Genomic DNA, 24,780 nt, shown 5'->3' on the forward strand with positions numbered 1-24,780 from the left:
AACTTTCAACGACACTGCACTTTGCGTACAGCTCGGAAATTTCCTTGGTTCTACGCAGAACGCGTGTCCTCTCCTCCCGTTGCCAGACCAGGTGTACGTTTGCACAGACCTGCATGGACACACGATGCTCTCCCCTCGATTATCACCGCTGAATTTGTAGTCAAGAGAATTTGGAATGACCCCTTTCACCCCGGATCCGTCCAGGATTTTCCATTTCAAATCCATCACCATATCTTCACCTGCCTGTGAATCTCACACAAAAGTAGACTACAAAAGGTTGCATAGCGATAAAAAAGACATTCTCACAGAGGTCAGTTAAAGGTAACTGACTTCTTGTCATCTGACTTAGTCTTCAAGGTTCTGTTCTCTCATTCATCCGAAGCAATTAACACAATGATGACTCCTATCAACACCAAAATAACTTCCCTCAATAAGTGTGACCCATTATCATTACATATCCTCAAAGAAAAATCCCATCGAAGAATAATCTGAATTAACAAAAGCTTGACCAGTGAGCCCAAATCTGCCTGAGAAGTCTAAAACTTCTTCCCATCTAACAACCATCAGCAATCATTAAACAGTATCACTTCTCCAAAATGTAACTCTACAAAATCCATCTATCGATACTCAAATGGTTTCTCTAACCTTAACTGTGAAGCTTATCGTGTTTAAATTCCTTTTCCCATATTACTTGTCCCACATATGAGTCTGACAAAATGACTATGCATCCATTACAAATCCTCTTGTATGTTAAAATTAATACATACTTGATATCACACTAACTTTAGAGGCATGATCTTTCCATGTGTTAACTGAGCAAAATCTCAAGATAAATGTTTTATGCAGACCATACAACCTCCATTTTTATTCTCATATCCTTCCTTTTTCCAAAACGCATTTTCTTGTGGTTTAGTCCAAGTTCGAATCTCCATTCCACCATTCCTTTCTCCATCTCTCGCGCTGTATTCTGTAATTCTTGTCAAATATACTCAAAGAAAAAACTAAATTCTCAATCTGGGTTAAATACAGTCCAATATTTTCAACTCAGCAGTATCATATCAAACCTTCACAGTCCTACCACAAAGTACTGAAGCTCAAGTCATAAAACCATAAAAGTCACTTCCTGTTTGGATCAGTCAGTCATAAATTCCTAAATGCCATCTCTTCCTCTCTAAGAAGCATGCGCTTCCCTTCAAGAATCTGTAAAAAATATTGTATCAAAGTCACACAACAATTTTCCTCAAAAGAGTCCTGTAAACCCACATTTGTCAAGTTAGGCTTATCCGGACATGGCAACACCATCTCATCACTTCCTGTAAACATATTTCAACATCAAAAACGTATTCTAGTTAGTTCATCAATGCATGCAGGTAATCTAGAAACTGCTCCAGCCAGTGTCAACACTAGCATTTCCCTGTGAAATAATCATCATTGTTAGAATGAGCCCCACATTTGCATAGAGCAAGTTGTTTCCTAGATGAAACTAAGAAACTTCCCATGTTTCCTTTCCCAAAATCATATATAACACCAATGATGTATTTAACTATCAGTAAATATTTTACCTCTTTTCCCTTTTATGGATTAACAAGCTTACACTGAAGCAACCAACTTTTGAACCAATTTGTAGAGAATAAAACTATTTTAGAAAACAACTTATTACCTTTTCTTCAAAAAACCTTTAGGAACAGTTCAAATGAATACCTTCATATTTTAGATTCTCTTTTATTTTCTGTATTTAAATTCACCAAATCAAATCTCTCTTTTTCCAAGACATGAGGAACACTAGCATCACTACCCCAAACCAGAATTTAATCTGTATGATTCCAAAATGAAACATAGACCATAAAATGTTCTTAATGTAGCCATTAGCTAAACTTATACCCCATCTATATTTATATATAGGTTAGATAGGTAGAACTTCATAACTTGCTTTGGCTGCAGAACAAGCTACTTAGCTTCAACCATCACAACCACAATTTATCAGACGTAATGAGTCTTCCCAAATTATTTCAAAATCAAAGGTTATAATAACCCTCTTTATGAACCAATACCATAATAAAAACAAACTCATAACAGCCTAACAGTTTATCCCAAACATTGTACCAGGCCCTGATAAAACACCCAAATTAAAGTATATTGTAGTTATCTTATCTTTTCCATTCTTTACCAAATTACATCTAATACCGTATCAAAACTATATTAAAAACCCAAGAGTTCACTATTTTGACCTAAAATATTTAGCCCATATACCTCTTCAAAGAATATTCATTGTTCCCTTCTTGACACATCAAAGTGTGTAAAACAACCTTTCTAATCACGTCTTCTTAACCCTTTACATATATTTCCTTAAACAACAGTAACATCTGTGAACTCCCACAAAACACCCAGCTATGAAAATAAAAACCTTCGATTGATTCCATGTCAATGGATATCACTACGCACGTGTTTAAATCAAATGTAGATATTACTGTAACCCCGTTCTCATAACACAAAATCGAAACATTTCCAGATAAATTCAATACGTAAACAAAAAAATATTCCTTAAACAACATAAACTGACATTTCAGTTTGAAAGCACAAAAACTTTCTATAAGTTTCTGTAAACTCGGGATTGTAATTCTTCAAATGAATATCGCTTTTGTTGACAAAACTGGCCTTTACCAATTATCTCACCCAAAAAACGAAATTTAACAGCGCATTATTCAATATCGAATCAAGCTCATAATATAGAAAATCGGTCTGTACATAATTTCCAAAATAATGAGTATGGCAACTCACAATATTTTTTAAGTTTGACAAAAAAACAGAAACATACATCTGTTTTCCAACCAATACATTTCTCTTTTCAACGTCAAATTCTCTTTCAAAAGAGTGAGTTTTTTTTTTTTTTTGCACTCAGGGTGTGGTCCTCTGCACGCAGAATGAGCTTCAACTTCCGCTAGGCTCAAGCGCATGCGCCTCTTTTCAAGTGGAGAATTCAGCCAAAGAATTAACATTAGCATTTTCAAAACAGACTGTCTTCGTCTTCAAAAACAAATGCCTTCTGGCGGTAATCAGACCGATGTAAAGTCTAACATCAAATATATAATGGTTAACACAAAGTTGTAAAACAATATAACAAGTCAATCGTCTCTCCTCTACCAACAATGTCATAACCGATAAACATCCATAAGAATCTGAAGAGAATATAACATAAGTTCTCTCCAAGTGTTTCATCTGTGTATGTGTGTAAACAATATACGTCACCAGTTCGGAACTCATTCAACTTCCGGTCACGAGCCACTCTAGTTTGCGAAGGCTCACCCCCAATTTCCAGAAAACTTTCAACAGTGATGACACATCTCCGGACATTCACGTCCATAATGACCCAAATTCCCACAATTAAAGCACGCATTTTGGATTGATCATTCCTAGAAAATCGTGTTGGCCTACATGTTTTTCAACAGCTCTGCATTGGCTTTGATCAACCGTAACTCAGTGCTGTCCCTTGAGACGGAAGCAATACCAACCAAGCCTATAACATTCTTTATTCCAAACACAAAAACTCGTTCAGGGACTCAAACCCTTTTGTACCGGAGGACTTTAACCTCTCCTTCTTTTGAAACACAAAATAATAAGTATAGGCAAAAGTGCAAGTCAAAGCACAAGCCGCAATCTTTGCAGGAATCCAAAGCAAATCTATAAACAAATTCCAGGATCCTGCTTTCTTGACTTATCCTAGATATAACCGTCTGTCAGAAGACACCTGAGTCGTAGAGAAATGGCAAATGTCTGACTTCACGTTCGTTTCTAATTTGAATTACTTATATTAATTTTGGAAGATTATGCTGAGAAGTACATGACCTTATTAAGCTGTCATTTTAATTTTTATATGTATGCATGTCTGTATATATATTTTTATTTATTTTATTTTTTTACATGTTCAAATAAACTACTACTACTAGTCTGTTCTCGCTTTCCCAACAAAACCTCATGCCCCTGCGCATCCTGCCACAAAACCCCTCCAGGCTGCGGATGAATAGGACGGCGAAGTTTGTTTGCGGAACAGCCAGAAAATCTCAATCGTGAATCTGTGGGGAAATAGATGAAAAATTCCCCACACTATTCTGTCCTAGTATTTCTTTATCTCTAACTCTACCTGCCTCCATCCAATCAGAAAAATCCCTCCAATCAGGCTAAAATCTTTTTTTCTCTTTTTTTTTTTCAAATCGTGTATCAATTTCTCTCTACACAAGCTTATTTCCCAATCAATAAGGTCCTTAAAACAAAACGACCCCACACTCGAAAATCCACATTTATCAATCCATATTTGCATTTGCAATAAACTATCGTTACCATACTTTTGTTTCATGTAATCGATGTTTGGACAGGTTAATTCTGCCTCCAGACCATCGTTAGCCCTATTCATTTTCGAATTACAATCCATATTTGACCACATTGAACAATAACGGAACAATTGAACAATAACCAACAAAGGAAAATAAAGACACAATTACCGCTTTTCTTTTCTAAAACCCTTAAATTCCGACTTCACAACTTTTCAATGAAAATATACCCCTACTAAATATTTTCGTAAATTACAAATAATCAAACAAAAGAAAAATAATTAAAATGTTGATGTTTGTAATTTGTATATAGCTGTTAATTTGACACCATTAAGTTACTCTCACTTCTTTTAACCTCAAAAAACATATAAAACAAAACATGAACACGCGCGTTACAAACTCAAACCTTTACTTTGAAATTTCACAGGCCTATACTTCCTAACTTCTTTTTTTTTCTTAAACTCAGCTGGTTACTTTTTACTCTTCTCTTACTCTTTTCTTATCACGTGCGAATTATTACCCTTTATGCGTTCGTCAACGCAACCTTGCATGCTTTTTTACGACTTCAACGTAAAGGAGTTTTCCTCCGGCCTTACCCCATTACTAACTTAACCGAATTATTGGCAATAGCCTAAACAACACACATTTAGACAATTCACCGGATTTTTAGGATCCCGCGTCAGCCACAAGACGTCCAACGGACGCCCCCTCTGGCCCTGCCGGAGACCCCTGGTCTCACGCATGGAGAAAAAGGTGGCTTTTAGCCGGAGGATTAATTCACAGAGGGGAGCTGCCTGCTGAACGCCGTAGACCGATCGAGGATACCCGTACTGGCCACCAAAATGTAATGGCAGAATTCAAGTGGCACTGTGTAGATCTGAATAGTCAAAAGATGTAGTTACAATACCATTTATTTAGTTTGTACAACTTAAAAATGAACAGAGTACTCTGTGATCAGTCATGACCGAAGGACGTGCTACAGGTCGTTCGGTAGAGTGATGGAGAACAACCATAAAGCCCTGCCTTATATAAATAGGATCTTCAAGATGTTCAATCAATCAATATAGCAGTCTCTGTGATTGGCCAGCACTACTCAGTGACAGTTTGACTCCACATCAAGTGTCCCACAGTTCTTTGATGTCCAAGCTCCTTCTCTAAATGAGGATAGTAAAGATACCCTTAATGAAACACAAACAGGACACAGGACACAATCTCCTTGGCCAAAAGGTCAGAGCTGCTAGATCAACTGATCCATCTACACTTCTCCCTTTAGGCCACGGGAACTCAAGAATCCCCCAACCTCCGTGCCTCTGGCTTCTTAGTTAGGCATCATAAAACAACACCATAAATACCTTAAGACCAACTGCTACATCCATTCTACAAAGCTTGCGTCCTACAAAGCCCCAATTCATTACATTACATATATATAAAACACATACATTGTAACTATATTCAAAATGTCCACCACAGGATGTTACATGAGGATGTGAGACAAATGTGTCAGTGGAGCATCCGCTGTTCCCTGGAAGTCCAGGGCATCTTAACGGATATCCCCATGTAGACACTGTGGATTCTGATGGATACTTAGCGCATCAGAGCCCGTCTGCGGATCACCACGGCTACTTGGAGATCCGAAGAGACATACTAGCATTGCAATGTACGAAGCCACCCAGCCACAGGAAACATGCGGACCACATTAGTTGCCTTCTCATCCATACAAGGCAGATAATATACCTCTAGAGACCCGCCCTCTAGTGCCCATCGGCAACCCCAAGGATGAGCCAAGCTTAACCTTAGCAAGTGTAGCCCAGGGCAAACAGTGCCCCTAAGCTTTACCGATTTTGAATGAGCGTTTTGTTATCCATGTATTTACATGGATCCGGGATACATGCAGACCACATTGGTCGCCGGAGGTCTCAGACCCGCTATGCTTATGCGCTTGCTCAGCTCGAGCACTATGCCTAGAGTAGAGACAGTCACTGAGCTTTATCCAATGCAAGCCTCTATTGTACCAGCTGTGCAACATTGCCCGACAGTCACATTCTCTGTTCTCAAGCGCTTCCACGATGTCCAGCGCGGACATGGACACCAGAAGCAGACGTGGCCAGCCCGATCTGGAAGGAATGTGCCGTATACAGCTCCGGGGACAGGTCACAGCTTTCGCACAGAACTCTGTGGCGTTGCGTGAGCCACGATCCGGTCGTGGCCTTGCCGGCTGCGTGACTGGTAAACAGGCTCATCAGGTGATCGGGGGCGGTATAGCAGGTACCGGCGCATGAGGGAGAGGGGACAAAGGTAGTTAGTTTGGACAATCACAATGGGGGTGCCTTTACATGTCACATCAGTTTTGTAGTAGGCCCTACTCCGTATCACAGTGAACATCCCACTTCCCATTATGAAATCGGACATGCATGGTGAGATCGCAAGACGGATTGAAAGTAGCGCATCTAGAGGGGCATGTAGCCATATTCACCGCACCGCAGAAACCCGTGAGAAACACTATCAAGCAGGGTGTCGACATAGCACGAAGCACCCCTGTCTCGGAGCGGACACTACAGTAGTTGTGCACTAAGGGAGAGTGATAGAGAGACGTTTATCTGCTTTCAGCCCGCTGCTTCCGTGCACCACTCATGACAAGACGGATAGACGGGCTTCCCGGAAGGCTGCATGATGAAGGATCCGCACACCGAACGTACAACTGGACACTTGCCACCAATCCTTTTATGGACAATGGTTGCAGCTTTCGGGACTCTAAACGGTGCACCATGAAAGCACACAGCACAGACATGTTTACGGGCAGAGGGCTCATAGAGAACGCACCACAGTATGTATAAGATTATTGAAGCCAGGCAGAGTCATAGGATTTTAATGTGGAAGTGCACACACCCAACCTTATATGTAGTGACAGGCGGATAGGTTACGTGCTGCTGCAGAATCGGAATCAGAATCAGCTTTATTCGTCATGGAAGTTCACACAAACAAGGAATTTACTGTGGCAAGAAGGTGCATACAATAACCATCCATGGACTTAAATATGAAAAGTAGAGCAGCACTGTGACGGAACCACCCGGCCCTAATACAGCAGGCAGGTCGCTAGTAAGGCGCTCTTGCCCGACTATTAGCGTGTGGATACGCCTATTGACTAGCTTGAATGAACAGAGAGGAGATCCCTGAAAAGGCCCCATCATGAACCCTTGGCTACCTCTTTTGGACGAGTGCATCCACGACGCTGGCTCTCGGAGTGCAGGCTATTGGCACACATGATGGCTCAGACAGACCGGCATAAACCCATGAGTCAGGACTTTAGCAAGTAGGCCTACACAAACAGGGATTGGGATGCTTCTGATGCAGCACAAAGTCTCCAACTTTCACACGTGTTGACGGTATTCACTTGCTCTTTTGACAAGGGCACGGATCTGGGATGCGTCCCCAGCAGGCCAGCTGCAGCATGCAGATATTGCGATCAGCATAGCGACATACATTTACGTTGAAATCGATACACGGATTGGGCCAACAGCGAACGACTGGTTGGGCCCTGTACCGTCCTCCGCCATCCCATTGATATGGCCTGCGTGGTGCCTCATTGTTTACAGCCGACACATATTTAGTTCTTTGACATGGTTTTACCGAGACATGTCTGTTGTTACATCAATTCATGTTCGGTAAACGTAGCCGCTGGCTTTCATGCAGACCGTCTCACAACCTTCTTTTTGGTGATTATGAACAACATAAAAGGCCAGATCAGACATTCATGCCTCGTCCACTCGATACATTAGGCTACTCGGGAAATCCATCGTATCACGGTAGCTACACTCCGGCAACGTTCAATTCGGCAAGAGTTCTTAGACATCCTAAGGTCGCTGCCTTCAGTAGCTAATACGGATTCTAGAAAGTATGCTGACTTATTGCATTCCTCTTCCCACGAAAGGACACGTTTCTTGAGAATGGCGCTCTCTGACAGTCACATTGTGGTGCACAATCATTTGTGGACATATATATATACATATTCATCATTATCATTAGCATTAGCCTACTTATTTCACCTGAAGCATTGATTGTTAAATGTTCAGCATTGTCATTACACATTTTGGTATAGCTGAAGTATTGGTTGTCTTTAATGTAGGCTAACAGACATAGAACATAGCAGCAAAGATTAGCATCATAGATTTCATTCCTCCACAGGACACATTCCCGCTAGGGATGTTCATGAATTATCATTAATCGATTTGTTGCCGTTCAGAAATTATCCGGTTAACTGTAGGGATGGGTATCGAGAACCGGTTCTTGTTTAGAACCGGTTCCCAGTGAATCGATTCCTTGAAATCGTTAGCAAAATTCCTTAACGATTCTGTTAACGATTCTCTGTGCTGTTAAACAATTAAAATGCTAAGTTTAATAATGGATTAAAAATCGATATGCTCAGTTTAATAATGGGACACGCGAACGTCTGAATAAACTATAAAAGTTTGCGCATGCAGCAAACATGGCAACTAGGAAGAAGCGTTCTAAAGTTTGGTTGTATTTCACATGACAAAATGACAACAACGCCACTTGTAACGCGTGTAAAAAGTCTATTTCGTCGAAGGGAGGAAATACTACAAATATGAAGAAGCATTTGAACACACAGCATGGAATGAAGTTACAGGAACGTCATGTGTTCAATGCATGCAGCAGCGCAGCTAACGTTCGCGCTTCATCTCTATCTAAGGTAGAGCTAAACTGCTCAAAAGTGATCACAACCACTTGTTACTGTGTGAAGCAATTTGCCTTTATTGTGTGTAGTCGATCTAGTTATCTTTTGTCCCGTCGTTTGACGCATACATTTTTGCTCCGGCATTCGTCTCCCATTAGTATTGATCTTATTGATCATTTCACGTTATCGGGGCGGCGTGTGTTATCAGCAAACGTTCGCGTGTCGCATTATTAAACTTAGCATTTTAATTGTTTAACCTTTTAATAGTCCTGTTAAATGTGCCTGAAAACGCCTAAACAACATACCCAAAGGACATTGAAAGCTGTTGTTGAACCATTTGGAGTACATGCATGTAAATGGTCTCTTTTGAAAGGTGACACTGAAGTTATTTCCCCTGTTGTTAGGACCCCTGTAAGTCCTACTGGTGTTGAGTAATAGAAGCTTGAACACAAGGAAACTGAAAGTTTCTATCTCCGACTAGATTTTGTTTTGAAAACAGAGGCCTGAAGAGGCCTAGAGGTGGTAGGTATTAGCTCATTTCAGGGCCAGTCAAAGCCAGTTTGAGAAATTTGTTTAGAACGAGTGTGTGTGTGTGGGGGGGTGCAGGACGCACAGACCTAGTTGGCTGTAGAGGGGAACATCGATAAGAGAATCGATAAGGAATCGAATCAATAAGCAGGAATTGAAGGAGTCGGAATCGTTAAAATCTTATCAATACGCATCCCTAGTTAAGTGTAAGCTATTAACCGATAACGTTTAAAGTCTCCATTGTTACTTTAGACACATGGCACTAGGCTGATGTGCTCCAGTGTTTCCGCTATATTCATCATTACCGCTGCTTCAGAATTGAATGAAATGTCATCAAATGCGAGCAATTAGATTACAGAGCTGTCTGCTCCACGATGCTAACAACCAATTAAACAACAGCGCGAATCAGCAAGCACTTCTATTTGGCTCAGTCAAGCAGTGACAATCAGGGCAGATAGTATAAAACCAGTAACACTACCAGGCTAAAGTAGGCCATCTAGCGAACTCTGGCTTGTGAAGCAAAGTTTCTCGTAATGCCCCGATTATTGTTGACTACTATTAACCTGAGAAGGCGTGCACATTTGCATTTGCACAACATGTCCAAACCTACTCCCCGCAATCGATTAGACGCCTGTCCAACAGGTCAGTGCACCGAGAAAATATGAACGTGATTCACGTCCGTACCTCCAAATTTCACTCCTCGGGTATGCCCCCCGTTTGGCAGCACAACAGCAGCACGGGAAACGCGCTTCCCCTTCGCCGGAGCCTTCTCCGGGGAGAATGCGGATGGAACGGCTTAGATGCTGTGCCCAACGGCTTAAATGCTGTGCCCAACAGTCTCCCCTACAATGGGCCTCATTCACCAATATCTTCCTAAGTTATTTCTTACATTTGTTCTTAAGAAAGTTCCTAAGAAAAGTCCACGTGTGATTCATGACGTGTTCCTAAACAGCAGAATTGTTTGCAGGTACTTATTTTGCGCAAACATGTCAGCTCTCAATTGTGTGTAAGAGTGCTCTTGGGTGTGCGTAAATTCTGTTCTTACCTAAAAACAAATCCCAAATAAGAAAACATTGGTGAATGCCAGAATCTTTGTGAAAACTGCTTAAGTGGGATTTAAGAACAAATTAGTTCTTAAGAACATTTGGTGAATGAGACCCAATGTGCCCACTAGGGAATGCTTTCCCAAAGTGAGGCTGTGACAACACTTGGGGTGTTACACTGATGAGACCCCATGTCGTGCAGTAGCAGCCCTTGTAATTTTTCCGCCCCTGCCCTTCAAACGGCCAGACTCTGCCACTGTCCAAGCCCCATCTGGACTTGTGGAGGCAGACTATGTTAATTGGAAATCTTTCCATAGCCTAAATGTACAGGCTGCCCATACACTGTCAGCCAGAATAGTAACTATTGGATTTTGATTAAATATGCACGCATAAAAAAATATATAATACAAAAATAATCAGGGTTTCCCGCAGAAAATGTGTTAGTTAAGGTGGTAGGGTGGGGTTTGCCGGCGGAGCGCGCGGGGGGGGGGGGGGGAGCAAAAGGTTTTTCCTCCAATGCGTTCTGCAGAGTAGGGAGACTGGTGTTGGTCACGGTTTGGAATGGAAGGGAGAAAACAGGACGGCGGATATCGCTATAAATAAAAAAAAGTTAGTAGTTAAGGCAGCAGTCGTGTGTTGCTTAGGCGGCCGCCTGAACTGAAAAGTGCTGCGGGAAACCCTGAGTATATAAGTACAGTTCTTAGTCATGCAGAGCAATTCTAAATGACTTTTCTGCCAAGCAAAGTGTGCTACAGTTTGGGTAACCTTCTGATCTGAAAGTCTGTGCTGGATCTGTGCAATAATACTTATTTCAGTGAATCCCCATTTTAGTCATGGTTATCTTTCCCTTTTATGTTAAAGCTCAGCATTTAGCCTATCAGTTAATAAATGTGTGTGGCAAAGTTATTTTGAAGTAATTTATAAATTTTGTTCAAGATGTAAAGACCGGGAACATTTATTTTTTTGGCTATTATTCTCAACCTCCTGTTGAGAATATCGGCCAGTGATTACTGTCAGAACGGTTTCAGACAGATAATCAAATTACGCTAATTATCAGTAGGCCTAAATGCATTAGTTATTGGTGGCCAAGCAGTGAAGCTGCGAAGCCACCTTGAGGGTTTCTACCTTTTATTATTATTAGGGGCCAAGCAGCAAAGCTGCTAGGGCACCTATTGTTTTTGTTAGTTTTATTATTATTATTATTATTATTGGGGACAGTCTCCTGATCATTTTCACCAAGTTTCATGTTGACCACTCGAGCACCATAGCGCCACCAAGGGCTCAAAGTTGGAGGTGTACGCACATAACTTTTGAACCGTAAGACCAATTTTGTAAAGTGACGCATTGGCTTATCATTACAAAACTCGATATAGGTCTTTTGCACAATTCCATTAAGGTAATCAAAAAGTTTTGGGGTGGCGCCACCGTGTTGGCAAAAAGTAATTAAAAGTGCAATTTTAGAAAAGCGAATATTTAAATGTTTTGCTTTGACTCTTTAGCTACTAAATTTCCCTCTTTTGTGCTGCTTGGCCCCTTCATTGCTGCTTGCAGCTATTGTTTTTGTTAGTATTATTATTATTATTATTAGGGTCCCTCCTGTAGGAGGAAACCTATTGTTTTTGTTAGTATTCTTAATATTTTTTTTCCTCTTCTCCATGAAATGGCTAAATATCTCAAAAGGTCCTCGACCCGATTTTTAAAAAAAATTGCCCAATTATATAACAGATCACTCACTACTTCCTGACCGCTAATGGTCCACATATCCCCATAGGTGGCTCTATAAGCCAAGCCCAAAATCTAAGTGATTTCCCCCAGTGCCACATTTCTCCAAAATGTCTGAAAATTGGTATACATGCCTTATTTCTCATGTGGAACTAAAAAGCCTCAAGGACCCATAAGGGCCACCATGATAGATTTTGATGTACTGTCCAAATTTGGTACAACCTTCAAAACCATTCTCCTCATGAACCATAGATCCAATCGACTTGACATGTGTTACAGATGTGTAGAATACATGTCTTTATATAGGGTGACATGGAATAAGAAATGGAATACAAAATGGCTGAAAGAGGTGTATTAATGTAAATGTCCACATTGCCTCAATATCTTTGTGTCAATAAATCAAATATAATTTTGACTGATGGTTTTTCAAACCATATCGGCTTCAAGATTACATAATTCTGAGGTACCATGTGCAATTTCATGCAATTTCACTTTGAAATGTCAACTGTTTCTTAACCTTTGTCCCAAAGCTGACCAAAGCTAATACTCTTCCCTTTCTATTCATAAAATCTCAACACTTGGTGTGTAGCAGAGTGGATAGAGAGACTGACTTGTAACCTTATGCTCATGAGTTCAAATCACCATTCAGCCTATTGTTGTTGGCCAAACATGAAGTAGTTTTGCTCTCTTGTTGTCCAACTCTTGACCTTCTACAATGTACATTTTTGTAATATTTTGCCATTTTACGGAGGAACCCGCATCGTTGCTTGCAGCTATATTTAGGGGCCAAGCAGCGAAGCTTGTTTTTGTTAGTTTTATTGGGTGTGCTCACGCCTTCAGCGAGCACAACCATTGTTCTCTCACATATATATTATTATTATTATTTATTTATTCTTTTCTCACCCCTAAGGATCCCTCAATATTTGCGCTACATAGACAATGCCGGTGTCAAAAGGTTTGTGTTGTTAGCGATTGCGTTGCTTGTATTTTAATTTACGTTCCGTTTCACGGTTTAGGCTTGAATTAAGTTTCTGTGGCAAAAAGTGCCTTTTGTCGCACAAGGGCATCATACAAGCAGCATCATATACTTTGGCAATTCAAGACTTGTATGTACATTAAGTAATGTCAAATTAAATAATGTATTTAAACTCAAGCTTGTGTGTTGCATCGCTGTCTTCAATGACACAGCCTACACTTTGTGTAAAAAAAAAACTGTATTCATTTCCGGCGCATTCAAACAATCCCCTCAGTGAAGTTTGGCTAGCAACAGCAGCTAGGCTAGCTTAGGCTAGCTTGCTCGTAGCACAATTCAGCTTCACCACGCAGGGCTCTAGACTGAGACCAAATGGTCGCTTTTGGCCTTGTTACTGACAATGATCGCTTCCAGCAAACTTCTTTTGAATCAGCCATTTCCCCCCAAATAAATATATTTCTTATTATTTTCCCACCCTTAAGGATCCCTCAATATTCGGACTACATAGACAACGTTGGTGTCAAAAGGTTTGTCTTGGTCCCGATTCAGTTGCTTGTATTCACGCGAACGTTCCGTTTGAAGGTTTAGGCTTGAACTTTCTTAACTTCTTCACAGGTGAAGAAGTTAAGAAAGCTTTATTTCTAGCGGCCGCAAGGAGACAAAACATCACACGCCATGGTGCTATAAAGTTTGTCCGCTAGAATGTTGTGCTAGCTACCTATTTAAACAGAACCGCTCTTGACAGTCATTGGTTAAAACAAAGGCATGCAAATGTCCCATGGCTCTTCCTTCATTGGCTCCCTTGCATAGACCTGGCGCGCGTGTGTGAGTGCGTCCCTTGCAATGGACATTTACAACAACCCTACCCCCACTAGATGACAAGCTAATGGTCACCAGACCTCAGTCTTCCTTCTAGCTCTTTATTTTTCCAACGAATTTGCGCTATTTGGTTGTTGGTAATACACATTTAAACTGTTATCCATTGTATTTGATGTTGTTGGGTGTCACAAATCGGAATATAATATGAAAAAGTAGCTAATTTTTGCAATGATTCTTCTTTCCCCCACAATGCATTGCATGACGTCACGTTGGGGAGACAACAGACCAAAGCCCGCTTTGAGACCATTGAAATCGATTAGAAATAAACACTAGGCTAGTACCATAGAATGTCTAATATGGGCTCTGCTAGTACCATCTAAACGTGGGACATCTAATCGAAATGTGTTTACGTCGGGGAAAATAGTTAATTAGGGATGATCTTGGGGGGATTTTACAGATGGGACTGGCAAGTTAGCCCATAGCTAGCCCATCGCTAGCATGATGTCTTATATTTCTAGATCTAAATTCCTCAAAAAAAGTTCGGAAACGTTGTACCTCGTTGTAAAGGTGAATAATCAGGCTTTACAACGATATAAAATACAATACCAATTGGTATTATTGAAGGGGAGGAATAATCGACCAAAATAACGTTTCCAAACTTTTTTTGAGGAGTTTAGATAAGTTTGCCGATAGTACTAGTTTACTTATCTGAACTACAGCTAACAACATGATTGTCCGGGACACGAGGATTTTTTATTTAGCAAGTCACAGTATTTCCAAGCCCTGATCGTGTAACTGAGAAGACACAGTAAATAAGTCCTCTTTTAAGTAATAAGCCCCGTTCAAGTGTTGAGCATTAAATTAGCTGCACGGTCTGTAGAGATATTGGGACGAAGCTGCAATACAGTAGCCTACATAAAAGAAAGTGTTTTCATTCTGCAGAAATTGTGTAATTGTTTAATATAACAAATTAAAAAAAATATTGATGCGGCCGAATTGATGCGGCCGCCATTTTGAATGAATGAATAAAACGTTTTTTATCCTACTCCTCCTACAAAATGTCCCCAATATTCACCAAATTTGGCACAGATTATCTTCAGACCACAATCACCTTGAAATGTCAAAACAGGACTGAATTACAGCTGTTGGGTCCCTGTTGGTATTTGGCACTTGGGCCAAATCTGACAACCTTTTGCCACAGGAAACACTGCTTATATTTTAACACAGTAACTGAACTCTGTGATTTCCAGAACTGAGAATAGCTCACTAGGATAAGTTGGTGTCCTGGCAAGGGCAACGTAAGAGGTTTGAATCCAGCCAAAGCCGACGAGCTTGTCATGTCTCTGATTCTCTGTTTAGCGAGACTGTAAGCCACTGCAAAAGAATCATGGGTCAATAAACTGCAAATTTTTACTCCTCGACAGGTCTGCAAACGCCTTTGTAAACCTTTGTGAGATTTGACAAATCGTTTTAACAAATCGAGGCGACAAAGCGTTTGCTGACCTGTCGAGGAGTAAACATTTGGTTTCTTATATACTACAACAATACGAATTCAGGTCAGCAAACGCTTTGTCGCCTCAAACGATTTGTTTGAGGCGTTAACCTACGGTCTCGGTTAACAAACGTTTTAACAAATCTCGGTTTACAAAGGCGTTTGCAGACCTGTCGAGGAGTAAACATTTGCAGTTTATTGACCGAGAGAACGTCTTCTGGACCAATAGGAACAGCGTATTGGTCCAATTATTACACTAGTATATAAGAAACAGCAATATTTTATGTGTTGTGTGTGTTTATCTTACCTGTGTGTAGTTGCTGGTAAAAAATTTACAGTTTGAGGATGGGAAGATGATAGCGGCATCGCAGTATTTCAAATCCGGAGACAGTGCTGCTGTGCAGCTCACTGAGGAGGAGAAGGCCTTCGCTGGTCAGATGCGGGTGAGCCTGCTAACTAGCTCATCTCTTCTTTTCACCCTGGGGTAGATCAAAAAGATTAAATCATCAGTACCCCCCACATCATTGTCTTTGTGGTGGTTATGTCTAGCAAAGACTACCAAGGTTAGGCAGCTCCAATGAAGATGTATACCCTTTGCTTGCTTTTGATAAAGAGTTTAAATAACTTTTAGATTACATTAATGGGATTAATGATTATTGTATTCCGAAAGGATGTGTGGAAGAGCATTCTAACTAACGTGGCCCAGATTGAAGATTCCACTGACTTCTTCAAGTCAGGTGCTGCCTCCATGGATGTGGTCAGGTACTGTAAACACTTTTCTACTGACCCTTCTACCTCATCTCATCTAGCTCCTTCTCTTTCAACTCTCCCAATCACTGTCCAATCCTATCTGCTTTTCACTCATCACTTCTATCTCTCCTCCAAGTCTCCTCCATAACCATATGGTTATACATGTGAGGTACCCCAATATAAACCCCAATCAATGTTATTTAATTTCATGTATTTATGTCCCTAAAGGGCAGTTGATTCTGCAACAAGACCAGCATACAGACAAAACAATTTATGGCATACATAATAGCGTACAAAACAATACAATACCCCCCCCCCCCCCCCCCCCCACACGAGCTTTCCTCACTACCTGGTCGGTAGGGTGACTCTGCTGGACACATTAAATCTTAAGACTGGCATTAACTATTTTTAACAGAGCTGTTTTTGCCTTCACACAAAGACTGCCATAACAGCATAACATTGAGAATATAGAACATTTGTCCTTCTCTGACTCTCCATCTGCAGGCTGGTGGAGGAGGTGAAGCTGAGGGCCAGTAGCTGCCTGCTGCAGAATGAGGACGTTTACATGGCCACCACCTTCCAGGACTTTGTCCAGATGTGTGTGAGGAAGCTCAGAGGAGAGGATAGCAAGGAGGAGCTGGTTGTGGACTATGTGAGTGGTACTGAACATTATCATGTCAGCATTATCATCAATAACATGTCAGCATCATTCTGCTAGAATTATCACCAGCAATATTACAAGTTATCATGTCGGCATTATCACATACTGTCATGCGTTGCAGCATTTGGTTTGCAAAATTGTTTTTCCCATCATTATGAGAATGACATCAAACCACAGTAGGAACACATTGGTTAATACACAACATTTCAAACTTATAGTCCAAAAAGCTTAAAAAGACACTGAACCAAAAACTATTTTGGATTACAATTATTTAATATATGTGTGTGGGTCTCCACTGCACCCAAGGTGGAGAAGAACATCAACAATATGACCATTCAGATGCCTCATCAGCTCTTCATCAATGGACAGTTTGTGGATGCAGAGGGAGGGAAGACCTACGAGACTATCAATCCCACAGATGGAATGGTAGGGAAAGAGAGGGAGGAAACAAAAGTAAGAGAAAGAAGTAGTGTTGCCATAATTTACACTTATTCTCTGATATCATTTCGGTTTCTCTAACTTGTAGGCCATATGTGACGTATCTCTCGCTCAAGTCAGTGATGTGGACAAAGCTGTAGCTGCGGCTAAGGGGGCCTTTGAGAAGGGCGAATGGGGCAAGATGAACTCTAGAGACAGAGGCAGACTCATGTACAAGTGAGTAATTTTACAGTTATTTATTTACCCATTTAAGTGCATTCTATTTAGTTTGTATATGTTTTGAACCATTGACCCTACTGACCTCCAGGCTGGCTGACCTCATGGAGCAGCATCAGGGGGAGTTGGCAACCATTGAGTCCTTGGACTCCGGGGCCGTCTACACCCTGGCCGTCAAGACCCATGTGGGCATGTCCATACAGTCCTTTCGCTACTTTGCCGGCTGGTGTGACAAGATTCAGGTAAGACGGGAGAGGAGGGTAAAATCTTTGAATAATCATGTGTTGAGTTTAGATTCCCTTACAATCAGAGGATAATACTCAGCTCAGATTTACATTTACATTTAGTCATTTAGCAGACGCTGTTATCCAGAGCGACTTACAGTAAGTACAGGGACATTCCCCCGAGGCAAGTAGGGTGAAGTGCCTTGCCCAAGGACACAACGTCAGTTGGCATGACCGGGAATCGAACTGGCAACCTTTGGATTACTAGCCCGATTCCCTCACCGCTCAGCCACCTGACTCCCTGATTTGACTTGTGTTAAGTTGTGTAAGATTTGACTTGTGTTAAGTTGTCATTTGCTGAATGGGTAATGGAGGTGGTACCAGTAGTATTAATCACATTGTCTTCCTCTTACAGGGCTCCACCATCCCCATCAACCAGGCTCGGCCCAATCATAACCTCACCTTCACCAAGAAAGAACCAATAGGGTGAGAAACACAACAGACACACTTGTGCATCAGTGTTTCCAACAGAATTAGATTCTATTTGTGGTGGTAGGCAGGGGCGGAGCCAGACTTATCCCAAACATGGGTCCTAATATCGGTTTGATGTAGAGCCTGACCGATAAAGGATTTTTAAGGCCGATACCGATACAAATATTTGGTGATTAAAAAATCCGATATTCCGATATAGGCCGATATAAAAAAAATATTTAAAATTACAGGGACATTCCCAGAGGCAAGTAGGGTGAAGTGCCTTGCCAAAGGACACAACTTCATTTGACACTGCCGGGAATCTAACCGGCAACCTTCTGATTAATAGCCCGATTCCTTAACCACTCAGCCATCTGACTCCTGTTATTATTTCCTCACTAAAATAATATGATAATGCAATTTAAAAATAAACTTGTTTGTTTTATTTTCACATCAGAACAGAGGAACATTAAAATATATTAAAGTTCTGATACATAAAATGTATAAAAATACAAACTTAAGATATGAAACTTAAAGTCCTTTGAAAAAAAATATATCATATATATATATGATATATCGGTCGGGCTCTAGTTTGATGTGATTGTACATAGGGCCTTCATCAAGTAATGCGAGCGCACTAAGCATGCAGTGTCACTTTTTAGCATTCATTTTTCCCATGAAACCTAAACATTACTCATTACATTAACTCATATTGTTATATTTGCCAAATGTATTTAACTATGAATATTATTATATTTAACTTGAATGTATCAGTTTTGGACACATTTGTGCAGAGAATTATGAAAATAAGGCCAAATCCCAATGTCCCCCTAAACCCTAAGCCCTGAACCTTCACAGACTTACTTGACGTCACCTAGTAATTGATTGCGTGCAAGAGGCTGCAAGGGCTCAAAATGCTATAAATTGGAATGGGACAGCACTTTTCTGCATTATCGGTAAAATAGTAATGTTGATGAATTAAATATTTAGCTCCTTCCATGCTTGTTTGTTTACTGTTCTTCTTTCTTGTTTTATGAGGCGGGTTTGCCGGGACTTTTCTCTCGCTACCGGGCTTCCCCTGGTAACCCTCGTGTTTCACATCACAACGCTGTGAATTGTGGGAAATTCACTTAGCCATAGTCTGCAAAAATGTGGACTTATGAAAAGGGTGCCTAAAGGGCTCAAAATCTCTGCGAAAGAGCCCTCGCACACTTGGCGATTTGACAGTGGGACAGCCCTAAGCCCTTACAGACTTAGGGCCCTATTTTAACGATCTGAAACGCAAGTATCAAAACGCAAAGCGCAAGTAACTTTGTGGGCGGGACTCCGGCGCGGTTGCTATTTTGCCGGCGGGATAAATGACTTTGCGCCTGGCGCAAATCTAAAATGGGTTGGTCCGAAGTAGCTACATTACTAATGGGTGTGGTTTGGGCGTAACGTGCAATAAACCAATCAGAGCGTCATGTCACATTCCCTTTAAGAGCAGCGCTTGTTCCGGATTGCTATTATAACGGCGGATTTGCCAGGCGCACGCCAGGAGCGGTTCACAGCCGAGGAGACCGACGTTCTAGTCAGGGCTGTAACAGATAGAGAAGTGACATTGTATGGGAAAGGCAGAGCAGTTTTCTCATTGCACTAAATTGCCCGTTTTATATATATTTTATTTTTTTAATTGTTATATTTTTTAATTGTTTAGTTTGGGAGTCAGGTGGCTGAGCGGTGAGGGGATCGGGCTAGTAATCCGAAGGTTTCCAGTTCGATTCCCGGCCGTGCCAACTGACGTTGTGTCCTTGGGCAAGGCACTTCACCCTACTTGCCTCGGGGGGAATGTCCCTGTACTTACTTTAAGTCGCTCTGGATAAGAGCGTCTGCTAAATGACTAAATGTAAATGTAGTTCTTAGAATTAGTTTAACTATTGTACTTTTTTTACTTAATTTAAGACCTGTATATGTTTATTGTTTGCACCTTCCTGCCACAGTAAATTCCGTGTTTGTGTAACATAGGCTACATGGCGAATAAACCGAATTCTGATTCTGATGGAGATGGGAGAAGAAACCCACCCAAATTAGCTTCGGTTAAACAGGCGTGGGAGGAAATTGCCACAATTGTTACAAATCAAGTTCACATACATATAGATTTCTCATGAAAATCTTTTTATAATAATTGAAGAAATGTAACACGCCATAAACCAAAACAATGTAACGTAGCTTTGCAGAAAGAAGACCCTGGCCTCGCCAGCAGTGCACACGGACCAAGCTTGCGCCCTTAAAATAGCATCTGAATAACGCGCCATTGACTTTAGACTACGTCTTTCCTGGTCAGTGGCGGAATTGTTTTTCTGAAACTGCAAAATAGCACCAGGGAACGTTTGCGCCAGAACACGCCTACTTTTTTTGCTGAACCGCCCCCGGGAGCGCAAAGTCATTCCCTAATTTACCGACGTGCGTCTGTGGAGGGAAAACTCCGCTTTGCGTCAAGTTCAAACTAGGAATGATACTTGCGTCGTTGACAAAGTCAATTGCACTGGGTGCAAGATAGGGCCCTTAGTGAGAATGCGCCTCAAAGTCTGTGAATCTGTGATTGGCATTGGGATCGGGTCTAAACGTTCCTTCTCTGAGGGAAGTTCCCTTGTCAGTTGTCAATCACAGATGTGGGCCACCACAAATAAATCAATGTATGGTAAACAATGTGCATTCACACGACCCAATAGCAATGCACAAATATAAGCCATTCACTTTCATGCATTCATTTTAACATTCACTGCAAGTTTCAGAAACATGCATCCTAAACATATCCCTAAAGGGAACCTAAGTGGTTATATCTCTTTTTCACAGTTGTCCATATATATCTTCATAATACATTTTTTTCTCAGAGTTTGTGGTATAGTGATCCCCTGGAACTACCCTCTGATGATGCTAGCCTGGAAGACTGCTGCTTGTCTGGCAGCTGGCAACACTGTAGTCCTGAAACCAGCTCAGGTTACTGCATCTATAAACCATTACAGTATGTGTGGAAAGATTCCGAAAGCATACATTGTGGAGGGTAAAGGGTAGTGGTGCATTCTAGACTACAACAATGGGGTAAACCAGTGAAGACATGTAGCAACGACTGCTTTACATTACATTTGTTAGCTTTACACCAGTGCCGACAGCTTGTCCTTTAATTGAGTTTCTGTCTTTTATAATGAAGATCCTGTGTATGAATGTATTTTAATATCTGCCACTAGGTGACACCTTTGACAGCTGTGAAGTTTGCAGAGTTGGCATCCAGAGTGGGATTCCCAAAGGGGGTTATCAACATACTTCCTGGATCCGGTATAGACACACACACTATTTCACTGAAAACCTCTTATATCTATGGTGCTACATTTATCCAAGTAAACTAGAAGATAGTTATGGTCCACGTGTACATTAGGTGCTCTGGTTGGCCAGCGTCTGTCGGACCACCCTGATGTACGCAAGCTGGCCTTCACTGGCTCTACGGAAATTGGCAAACATATCATGAAGAGGTAAACAGTCTCTCAGCTTGGTGACTGGTGTAGATTTACCTTGACCCCAATAAGTGAATGTGCATCCAATTTTGTCTTTGTGTATGTATTTTTTTTAATCAGAGGTGTGAACGTTCAGGTTAAGAAAGCAGAAGTACCACCACTGAGCCAATTTGCACAGTTTTTTAGCAGAATGGCAAAAACCAACTGGAACAGTTATGGTAGTAATTCTATTCACTTAACCTAAACTTTAATACCCTTCTCCTTCCCACAGCTGTGCAGTTAGCAATGTGAAAAAAGTATCGTTGGAGCTGGGGGGTAAATCGCCTCTTATCATCTTTAGTGACTGTGATATGGACAAAGCAGTACGCATGGTCAGTGCAAATCCAGAATAATATTTACAGCAAACTAGGGCTGAACAATTAATTGCATTTGCGATAATATTTCGATGTGACAAAACGAGATTTTGTAATCGCAAAGGCTGCGATTTTACTTTGGTCATGTGACACACGAGAGTAACGCAGTTTGCAGACGAAGGATCAACTTTGCACGTTACACTTTACCTTGACCTGTACGACGGCCTCAGGCTCGACAGAACCTGACACTACAAACACTGCCAATTTTGCCTTTAAAAGTAGTTGTGCGAAACCTGCCTGGCTAATGTTGCTACCTCACGGGGCAACACCACCAACCTAATTCAGCCCTAAAAAAACACCACAAACCCCCACCACAAATGCACCTTTCTCTACCAGAAATGACCATTGGACAGTCTCTCGCTCGCTCTAAATACAAAATCCTCGATTTCCGGGAGATTGTCTAGCATTTGCGGGCGTCAGGGAGCCGCTATTGAAATGCGGGAGAATCCCGGAACTTCCGGGAGACTTGGGATGTCTGGATTTAACCTTTAGATGCATGAGTTCTGAATATTTCCGACAGTCCCCACAGTGCAAGTTTTTTTCCGAAACGGTAGCTAGCTAGCTTTAGTTAAGAAAGTGCAACGCACATGTTATTAGCCTACGTTTAGCTTTGATTTACCAAAATATTTTCGAAGACGTACAGGCGGTATGTTTTCCTTACTTTTTCTGAACTTTGTGTGTTATGTTGCTGACTGGAGATCAGTAGTATACATCTATATTTATTAATAATAAATCATATAATAATTGCATATTATATCGCAATTGCAATATTAGTCAAAATAATTGCAATTAGAATATTTTCCAAAATCGTTCAGCCCTACAGCAAACCCTACATTTCATTGCATCAACCAGTGCTGGACTGTACATTGACCAGTGTGTACGTGCTTCAGGGCATGAGCTCTGTGTTTTTTAACAAGGGTGAAAACTGCATTGCGGCCGGTAGGCTGTTTGTGGAAGACACCATCCACGACCACTATTTGAAGAGAGTGGCAAGTACCTGATTTTCTATTGGTGAAACACTGATTTAGAAAACAACACAGTCGACAGTCTCTACTAGCCTACATTTGTAAATATACTGTGAGGGATTTTTTTGTTTGCCCACTGACAAAGAAATGATCTGTCTATACATTTAATGGTAGGTTTATTTGAACTGTGAGAGACAGAATAACAACAACAAAATCTAGAACATATCAAAATTGTTTTAAAATTGATTTACATTTTAATGAGTGAAATAAGTATTTGACCCCTCTGCAAAACATTACTTAGTACTTGGTGGCAAACACCTTGTTGGCAATCACAGAGGTCAGATGTTTCTTTTAGTTGGCCCCCAGGTTTGCACACATCTCAGGAGGGATTTTGTCCCACTCCTCTTTGCAGATAATCTCCAAGTTATTAAGGTTTCGAGGCTGACGTTTGGCAACCCGAACCTTCAGCTCCCTCCAAAGATTTTCTATGGGATTAAGGTCTGGAGACTGGCTAGGCTACTCCATGACCTTAATGTGCTTCTTCTTGAGCCACTTCTTTGTTGCCTTGGCCGTGTGTTTTGGGTCATTGTCATCCACGACCCATTTTCAATGCCCTGGCTGAGGGAAGGAGGTTCTCACCTAAGATTTGACGGTACATGGCCCCGTCCATCGTCCCTTTATTACGGGGAAGTTGTCCTGTCCCTTTAGCAGAAAACACCCCCGAAGCATAATGTTTACACCTCCGTGTTTGAGGGTGGGGATGGTATGCTTGGGGTCATAGGCAGCATTCCTCCTCCTCCAAACACAGCGAGTTGAGTTGATGCCAAAGACCTCGATTTTGATCTCATCTGACCACAACACTCATTCACCCAGTTCTCCTCTGAATCATTCAGATGTTCATTGGCAAACCTGTACATGTGCTTTCTTGAGCAGGGGGACCTTGCGGGCACTGCAGGATTTCAGTCCTTCACGGCGTAGTGTGTTATCAGTTGTTTTCTTGGTGACCATGGTCCCAGCTGCCTTGAGATCATTGACAAGATCCTCCCTTGTAGTTCTGGGCTGATTCCTAACTGTTCTCATGATCATTGAAACTCCACGAGGTGAGACCTAGCATGGAACCCCAGACCGAGGGAGATTGACAGTTCTTTTGTGTTTCTTCCATTTGCGAATAATCGCACCAACTGTCATCGCATCACCTTCTCACCAAGATGCTTGGCGATGGTCTTGTAGCCCATTCCAGCCTTGTGTAGGTCTACAATCTTGTCCCTGACATCCTTGGACAGCTCTTTGGTCTTGGCCATGGTGGAGAGTTTGGAATCTGATTGATTGATTGCTTCTGTGGACAGGTGTCATTTATACAGGTAACAAAATGAGATTAGGAGAACTCCCTTTAACCCTGTAAGACCCCTTGTTGTAAAATTACAACGTCACCTTTAGCTCTTTAATTGCTCATTTCTTTTTTTTGAAAGACCAAATGTATCCAATAGCATTGCAAGGCAAGACAATAGGACCCATTGGTTATGTAAATGTAGTAGTTCAAAAAATAATCTTTGTAA

At 41.3% G+C, this 24,780-nt stretch overlaps 1 protein-coding gene across 2 annotated transcripts in view; it reads left to right on the forward strand.

The window, feature by feature from the left end:
- aldh1l1 (aldehyde dehydrogenase 1 family, member L1) overlaps positions 1–24,780 on the forward strand; it is a 48,899-nt gene that overhangs the window by 14,627 nt on the left and 9,492 nt on the right. For both annotated transcript variants that reach the window (XM_062456357.1, XM_062456367.1), the window contains exons 8-19: positions 15,913–16,038; positions 16,266–16,357; positions 16,850–16,997; positions 17,313–17,432; positions 17,533–17,660; positions 17,752–17,902; positions 18,300–18,370; positions 21,229–21,334; positions 21,583–21,670; positions 21,771–21,864; positions 22,118–22,217; positions 23,150–23,248. In XM_062456357.1, the coding sequence (XP_062312341.1) occupies positions 15,913–16,038; positions 16,266–16,357; positions 16,850–16,997; positions 17,313–17,432; positions 17,533–17,660; positions 17,752–17,902; positions 18,300–18,370; positions 21,229–21,334; positions 21,583–21,670; positions 21,771–21,864; positions 22,118–22,217; positions 23,150–23,248 (1,323 nt within the window). The remainder of the gene's footprint in view (positions 1–15,912; positions 16,039–16,265; positions 16,358–16,849; positions 16,998–17,312; positions 17,433–17,532; positions 17,661–17,751; positions 17,903–18,299; positions 18,371–21,228; positions 21,335–21,582; positions 21,671–21,770; positions 21,865–22,117; positions 22,218–23,149; positions 23,249–24,780) is intronic.

Source organism: Osmerus eperlanus, chromosome 1 (genome assembly GCF_963692335.1).
Source record: "Osmerus eperlanus chromosome 1, fOsmEpe2.1, whole genome shotgun sequence".
In the NCBI taxonomy this organism is placed as follows: domain Eukaryota; kingdom Metazoa; phylum Chordata; class Actinopteri; order Osmeriformes; family Osmeridae; genus Osmerus; species Osmerus eperlanus.